Source organism: Carlito syrichta, unplaced genomic scaffold (assembly GCF_000164805.1).
Source record: "Carlito syrichta isolate Samal-C Ts95f unplaced genomic scaffold, Tarsius_syrichta-2.0.1 Scaffold138451, whole genome shotgun sequence".
Lineage (NCBI taxonomy): Eukaryota > Metazoa > Chordata > Mammalia > Primates > Tarsiidae > Carlito > Carlito syrichta.
The window spans coordinates 636,699-645,105 of NW_007082547.1; the positions used below are offsets into that span (position 1 = coordinate 636,699).

The window sequence follows — 8,407 nt, forward strand, 5'->3', positions numbered from 1 at the left end:
CCCGGACGGGGGTGCGGTGGCGGGGAGCGGCCACTGCAGCCTCGACTTGCTGGGCTCCGGTGATCCTTCTGCCTCAGCCTTCCAAGAAGCCGGAATTACAGGCGCGCGCTACCACACCCGGCTAATTTTTTTGATTTATTGTAGAGATGATGTCTCGCTGCCCAGGTGGGTCTCGAACCTGCGGGCTCAGGCAATTCACTCACCTCAGCCTCCCAAAGGCTCGGGATTACAGGCTGAGCCACTGAGCCTGGCTACAAGGCCACATTTTGAAAAAAATCAAGACTAACTCAAATCAGACCGTGGGCAGGGAGGTGTGCTAATAGAAAAGGAGAATATAGCCAGTAATGTGGTATAAAATGTCACCAGAGTATTGCCATCTCAAAGCTTTTAAGGCTGGTAAATAAGTATTTTTTGAATTAATGAATAAGACAATGATTAAATGTGGCAGGTAAAAATTCTTTGGCAACACTGTCAAATCATTTTTCTTTTTCATAACTTTTTAATGACTTCTTTTGGAAGTCTGTCTGGAAAGTCCAGGATACTAATGTATTACTTGGAATTATCAACTATACTGAAGGTTATTTTTTCCCAACTATGAAAGGGATGTGCTCTTTGAGGAAAAGAAAGCTCTATTTTATCCTTGTATTTCCTGCTATGCCTAGCAAATTAGCACCCAGGAAAGGACTGCTGTATAAAACAAGTGCTTATAAAATCCACCTCCAAACCCTACTATTTCTTCTTCTCCTTGGCAACTGCCTTGGCTCAGCTACTTGTTACCTAGGACCTGGGTGCCTCCCCTGCCTCCTAATTGGTTGGTCTCTCTCTGTGACATGTCTTGCCCTGTTTATTCTCCATTTATCAGATCTTCATCAGATCAGAATCTGATTGGATTCTAAAATCCAAATCTGGTACTGAACTACAAAATATTTCTGGAATGCCAACAGCTCTTCCTGAGCTTGCATTTTGTTCTTAGAAACATAGCTTTGGCAAATAATTTCCTTTTCAAAGCCTCAGTCTCCTCATCTGCAGAAGGGAGCTAGTGTAGTACCTATACCTCAGAGAGTTGCTGTCAGGTTTAAATTAGAAGAGGCACAAGAGCAGTTAGCATGTGCATGGCATGTAGTAGACACTTAAATTATTTATCACCTGGCACGAGCACTCTGAAGTCCAGGCTTAGGGAGACAGTCTGGTGCAACTCCCTCAGGAGGAGTGGTGAGAGGTTAGATGGAGCTTAGCTAGTGAAGAGGCAAAGTGAAACTTGAGGGCAGTAGAGGGGCTGGAGCATGGGACAGCAGATCAGCACGTAAGAAAGTGACTTTGGGGTACTGGGGATGATAGGCTGGTGAGCAGGAGCAACAAAATCTAGCTTAGAAAGGATGGTCTGAGTTAAAGTACTGGCAATGGGAATGGATGAGACATAGATTTGGAGACATTAAAAAAGTAGGTGTCAGAGTTCCTTGACTAATTGGACATGGTGGAAGTGGGAGGGAGAGAAGCCTGGCTTTTGTATTTGCCATTTACCAAGGCATGGAAACACTTGAAGAGGAAGTGGGAGAAGAGGGAAGATAAGATACAAATTGGCACTTCTTACCAATCCCAAACATGCCTTTTGCACCCCGACCCCCCAACTTAGCGTCCCTTCTCCCTAGCACTTTTCACATGATGCAGTGACTGCCTCTAGTGGAAGGTCTGTACCCCTCACCAGACCATGGGAGCCAAAAGTATTACCCACTCCACGACACAATTGAGTCTCCAACTGGGTGCGTGTGTATATGCGTCTGTATATGTATGCATATAATTATATACATACATATATACATAATTACATATAAATATGTGTATATGCATAACATATACACATACATGTCTATAATTGTGTTCTAAAAAGTGAAAGAGAAGGTAGAAAGTTGAATTTAGTCTTTTGAGAACAATGATAGCCTTGAAAACAGGCACTACCTTCTACATAACTCAATATTCTGATTCCTTGTCACCCCTTCACAATCCATTTCCTTTCAAGAGAGGATCCTTCATCTTTGCCACGTGAACCAATGAGCAGACTCCGGCAGGTCCCTGCGCCCGGAGCCTCAGTTTCCTTGTCAGCTGACTGAGGACCGCTTCCCCGCCTGTCAATCTCAGAGGTTCGGGGCGAAGCTCCAGCTGGGCTTCAGGAGACACAGCGTCCCATTCAGCCCCAACCCCCGCGCCTGGGCTAGCGCCACTGCTTTCTTCCCTGCTCTGGGTCGGGTCCTTCCCGGCAGCTGCCGCCCTCGGGTTGGGGCTCCTCCGGGTCCAGAACCTCCCCCGCTTCCCCTAGCAGCTGTCAGGGGGCCGTGCGGCCGTGGCCGAAGGCGGGACGCCGAGTTTCCCTCTGGCAAGGGACAGTGCCGGCCCACCGCTCCCCCCGCCCGCTTGGTCTTTGGGCCGCCGCCCACAGGGGCCGCTCACCCTCCATCATCTCTTGCGACAGTTGCTGCCCCGCGCCGCGTTCCGCCGCCATGTTGGCTGCTCTTCCCTTTCCGGAATCTGTCGCCTCAGGCCCCTCAACCAATCAGGACTCCCGGCTCACAGCCGACTCAGCCAATGGGATCCCGGCGCGGCGGCTTCATCTCCTGATGCGCCTGCGCAGGCCCAGCGCCTCATGGGAATTGGAGTTCACTCGCTAGGCCGCCGGCCGCGCCTCCCCCAGGACAGGTAATTTAAGGAAGCCGAGCCAGCGTAGTCGGGAGGAGAAAAACTGGGAAAGGAAGCCGGGAAAGCCGCGGTTGCAGGCGGACGGAGAGGGCGTCGAGGCAGAGTGAAGAGATGCTCTGGGTTCGAGGGTTGGTTTTTGTCACTGTCCCGACCTCGGAGGAGTAGAGGGACCGCGGGCTGGGCGGATCTACTCGCGAGCTGCAGTGTTCGAGTCGGATCCACGTGCATCCCTGGCCTCTGCGAGCCTCGCCGGCTGCGTCTGTGCAATGAGCCAAGTGGCAAGAGCGACAACTTTCGGGGTCTCCGCGGATTTAACCCGCTTGAAAGGTTGTCTTTCTAGAGAAAGACGCTCCGAGCAGGACGGGCAGGTGCAGGGCGCCCGCGCTTTTGGGGCCGCGGGCAGGCTCGGCACGCCAGCCGGACTCTCCTCGCTGGCGGATCTCAGTCCAGTGCGGGAGCCAAAGTTTCCGTCCGCCCCTCGGGCCCGCACTGCCCATGAGCGAGCCGCCACGCGTTCCCTGCCTTCAGCACGAGGCTGCCGAAAGACGATGCTCACCTTTCTCGATCCCGAGGCGCGGGAGACTGCGTCCACTGGTCCCAGCTGGCGGAGGCGACCGTCTATTTTGGCTCCTCCGAGGCGCCGTAGGGAGCGTCCGGTGCGTCCCTAGCAACGGTTAGCGCGGGCTTCTCGGCTCCTGCTAACTCAGTCTCACCCACAGACACCGGTGGTTGGCCCATGGCGCTTGTCAATCGGCACAACTTGCTCTGCGATTGGCCAGTGGGGCTAGACGCGCGGATGGGATCTTTCCGGCGGTGTGAAGCTAGCTTAGTGGCGTGACCCTCGCCTGCTCCAGGTGAGATACTTGGCATTCTGGAGAGCAGGTTCGTCTCCGCGCTTTCCTGAGGGTCGCTATCACCGGTCCTGCGACCCTGCTCTTGACACGCGGCCGTTCGCGCCGGGCCGAGAGGATCTGCAGCTTGGCCCTCGGAGGAGCGTCCCGACCCCCGACTCCTCTCCGTCCTTTGCGTGTCTTGGTCTGGCTCGGTGGCGGGGCTCCGGCCGTTTGCCCTGGGCCCGCGCCCAGAATGTCCCTACCCTGTCGGATGGTAGCCACCCCGGCGCTCCGTCTGCCCGTCTAGATTTAATTGTGTGCATTTCGTTTATTTATCGCCTGTCCTCCTAGAAGGTAAGCTCTAGGCGCGCTCCAGCTCTTACGGCTTCTGTGAGCATGGCAGAACGTTTGTGGAGTGAGTAGACGCTTCTTGACCTCCGCATTTGGATGTCCCGTACATACCTTGACTTTATCCTTAATCTTCTCTTTACTCGTTTTTCTTTTGCCGGAGCGTGGCAGGTACCTGGAAGGCTGTCTTGATGCCTTTCATTCCCTTGCCTTCCCACATCTCACTCAGTAAATCCTGCCAGTTCTACGTCTATTTTTCTCTTAGGGGTTCCCTGCTCTCCATCTTTCGGCTGTTACCTTAAGGCCTCATAATTCCTTGCCCGGATCACTGTAACCTCTCTCCTGGTTTCCCCCCTCCCCACCTCCTATAATACCTGGAATGATCTTTGTAAAATGTGTGTCTGGTCATGGTAATTCTAAGCATTGAGTCCTTAAAAGTCAATTGTCGTGATAAAATTCAGACTGCTTGAGCAGACATAGGAGATTCTGGGGGTTATGCCCAGCTTCTCCAAGCCCATCTCCATATACTTTCTTGTGTACTGAATTGCTCTCTGAGAGTCTTTGCCTTATGGTGTCTCTGGAAGGCTTTTTCACTTCACTTTGGAGGGCTCAGTTCTGCTGGTGTCTCCTCCAGGAAATCTTGGCTGACCTCTTCAATCTGGGAGGTGCCCTTTGCTTACATCCATCACATTAGTCATCCTGTATATTTATTAGGATGCCTTGATGCAAGAAACAACCACGTGGCTCCCAAACCTGAACTCCAGAGGAAGGCAGGTTTTGGAATGGGTTGACTCACTGGCACAAAATTTTCCAAGACCAACATCCTTGTCATTTTTGGCTCTGCTGTCCACAGTGTTGGCTTCATCCTGAAGCTGGTTCTGCTTTTGTTGCACAGTGGTGCTGGGTGCAATTAGAGCTATTTGCCTCATACATTATGTTCTGGCAGGAGAGAGACAGATGCTTCTAGAAGTTTCCTAGATGATCCTTGTAATGCTCTCCTCGCTTCTGTTTGGGGTCACTTGTGTATTCTGGAATTAAAACTAGCAAGGGAATACAATTACTCTGGCACCGGTAGGTGCTGTCTGCTTTCAAATTCCTGTGTTTGCTGGTCACAGTGGATACAAACGACTATTCTAAAAACCCAGGCCTGGATTAGCATTGGAATCAAAATTAAACTTGTGAAAAATTAAGTGTTCTAAGGTTGTGTGACGCCAGGCTCCGCTCTCTCACAAGGCCAGCCTGTGGCTATGAAGCATAAGGGGAGGCCCCAGGGTCTGGTGCTAGACCCTTCTGTCTCCATGGTGCACTGTGCTACTCTGTGCTAAACCGGCCCATGTGAACTTCAGATAGTTCAGGAGGCACAGAGGGAAAAAGGATTCATCTTTCCTTCTGCTCTCTTCTCACTTTCCTCTCTGGATACCATTGTAATTTTCAGTAAAGTACTTAAACTTTTCAACTTTAGACAGTATTTATCTACTTTCTCCCATGGAAGACAAATAATTTTATGTCCCTACCCTCCGTTGACATTTTCTTCCTTTCCCTCCCTTTTTATGTTAGTTATTTTGACAAAGTAAACTTTTGTAACATTTACAATGTACTCTGAATAGTTATATTACTTTTTAAAATTAAATTTTTGTAACATTGATTATGTAATCTGAAGTTATGTTTTTTACAGATTAAAGTTTTGTAACATAATGTATTCTGAAGAAGTATATTACTTCAAAAAAAAGTAAAGTTTTACAACATTTACAATGTATTTTGAAGCTCTAATAAAGTGTTTTGAGCTTTGTCTATAGATTAGTTCTAAAAGTAGAAAACTACCTTACATTATGATCATGCCATCATCACTTATTGAGTGCATTAGATGCTTGGAGAAGGAAAATATCTGTGACTAAATGTCATATTAAATGTTGCTTCTTGAAGGAGAGCAACATATTTTATTAACTTATTATTTAATTTCTTTCTAGCTTCTTACACATCTTTTAGTTCATGCTGATTTGTTGCCTTCTAGGATCCCATGCTGGAAGTGTATGTATAGAACATATCTTAATTTTTTTAGTTTGCATCAGTTGATTCACACAAAAGAATAAAGGTAATGTTAATCATGAATTGTACCAGTAAAATGAACAGATTTAAAGTCAGCATCCAAATGGGAAATCAGGAGGACCTGTGCCATGATGCCTCTTCCCCATTCCATGCCTACCCAGGGGAAACCACCTGCCTGAAGTTTGGGTTTATCAGTCTCTTATTTAAGAAATCCCACTGGGCGTGATGGCTCATGCCTATGCTTGAGCACTTTGGGAGGCCAAAGTGAGAGGACTGCCTGAGCCCACGGGTTTGAGACCAGCCTGGACAACTTGGCGAGGCCTCATCTCTACAATAAATCAAAAAATTAACTGGGCGTAATGGCGCGTGCCTTAGTTCCAGCTACTTGTAAGCCTGAGGCGGAAGGATTACCTGAGCCCAGCAGGTCAAGGCTGTGGTGGCTGGGAGCGTGCCACTGCACTCCAGCCTGGATGACAGAGTGAGACTCCAACTAAAAAAAAAAAACAAAAAAAACTTTTTATCACATATGTATATATTCCTATATATTTAGATTATTTTATAAGAAAGAAATCTTACTCTTGATTGTCTTTGTAACTTAATTCTTTTCTACTCATTATATTCTAAGATTTATCCTTGTGTGTAGTTCATTTGTTTTCACTGCTATAATTTCACTGCTATAATTGTTAATTTGTACTATATATATAGAGCACAAATTAACAATTTAAGTGGAAAATGCTGTGTGATAGTAGACAAATGTTTGACTTAAATTGTTTGCTACAGAGATTATATTAATGTATTTGAGTTCCTGTTGATCCAAATCCTTATCATCATTTTATATAATTAGAATTCTTAATGTCTGCTGACTGCATAGATGTAACATTATCATGATTATGCTAATAAGGTTAGGCTTCTTGCTATAGGTTTATTGGTTACTAGAATTTCTTCTCCTATGGAAACTCTTTTTCCTGTTTCTTGTTATTTTTCTTTTGGGCCATGTGTCTTTTAAAAGTTTTAAACTTTAAACTTAGCTGGGTGCAGTGGCTCATGCCTGTAATCCTAGCACTTTGAGAGGCAGAGGTGAGAGGACTTCCTGATTCCAGCCTGAGCATATCTACAAAAAAAAAAAAAAAAAATTAGCCTGGCGTGTTGGCACACACTTGTAGTTCCATCTATTTGGAAGACTGAAGCAGAAACCCAGCAGGTCAAGGCTGCAGTGGCCATGAGCATGCCACTGCACTCCAGCCTGGGTGATAGAGTAAGAAGACTCCAACTAAAAAAAAAAAATTGTTTTTTAAATTTTAAATAATTGTCTTTTAAAAACTATTCTGGATTTTAATTATCTGTTGGTTGTATATTTGGCAAATATCTCCTCCCAAATTTTGTGGGTTTTTTTTGGTTTCATTTTCTTTATGCTGTTTTTTATTAACAGATGTTCTCAATTTTAATGTTAAATTTATCAATCTTATTTTATAGCTTGAGCTTTCTGTGCCTTGTTTAAGAAACCTCTCCCTACCCCAAAGTCGTACAGATATTCTCTTCTATTTTCTTCTAAAAGTTTAGCGTTTTTATTTTATTTTGGTTGAGTCAGGGTCTCACTGTGTTGCCCAAGTTGGTACAAACTCCTGGGCTCAAATGTTCCTCCTGCCTCCCTCCCCCTCTGTGGCTGGGACTATAGGTGTGTGCTATTACGCTTGCTGGGCTAAAAAGTTTAGTGTTTTGACTTTCACAAATCAGGTCTTTTATGCCCTGGGTGTGGATTTGAGCATATGGTGTATTGATAGCTTTGTTCTCATTGCTTTCTGATTTGACAGTGAGTTGTTCTGGCTCCTTCAGTTGAGTAGCCCCTACTTCTTCAGTGACCAGCAATCTTCTCTCAGCCATGTCATGTCCATACGTGCACAGGCCTGTTGCTGGGCTCCCTACTTATTGTTTTGGTCAATTTGTTATTCCTGTCCTGTCACATCAATACCGTAACTCCAGCTTTCTATTGAGTTTTCCCATCTGGTGGCTAAGTGCGCCTTCCTCCCTGCCTCCACTGTGTTTGATTAATAGGTTCCTGGGTCTGTAAATTTATTCCTTTGTTTGTTATTGAAGATGATTAACTCTTACCTCTTCAAATATTTCCTCCTCTCCATTCTCCAGTTAGATGTTTGTTAGGCTATCTCAGTTTTTAATCTCTTCTTTCTGTCCTGTTTTTATCTTTTGTCTCTCTGTGTTGTGTCCTGGGTTATTCATTCAAATGTGTTTTCTAGTTCACTATTTTTCTTTTCTTTTCTTACTTTTTTTTTTTTTGAGTTGGTATTTCACTCCATTGCCCAGGCTGGAGTGCAGTGGCACGCTCACTCAGTGTTGACCTGCTGGGCTCCGGCGATCCTTCTGCCTCAGCCTTCCAAGTAGGCATGCTCTACCACCTGGCTAATTTTTTATTTATTGTAGAGACGAGGTCTCACCAAGTTGCCTGGGCTGGTCTTGAACCCTTGGACTCAGGC

At 46.3% G+C, this 8,407-nt stretch overlaps 1 protein-coding gene across 5 annotated transcripts in view; it reads right to left on the reverse strand.

Moving 5' to 3' along the window:
- Window positions 1-2,544, reverse strand: part of PPP1R7 (protein phosphatase 1 regulatory subunit 7) — a 35,399-nt gene extending 32,855 nt beyond the window's left edge. The window contains exon 1 of one of the 5 annotated variants that reach the window (XM_008049851.2): window positions 2,446-2,520. In XM_008049851.2, coding sequence (XP_008048042.1) covers window positions 2,446-2,497 — 52 coding nt within the window. In that variant the 5' untranslated portion in view covers window positions 2,498-2,520. Of the gene's footprint in view, window positions 1-2,445 lie in introns of all 5 variants that reach the window. The other 4 variants (XM_008049853.2, XM_021708458.1, XM_008049852.1 and 1 more) reach the window with 4 other exon arrangements.
- Between the last annotated feature and the right edge of the window lie 5,863 nt (window positions 2,545-8,407).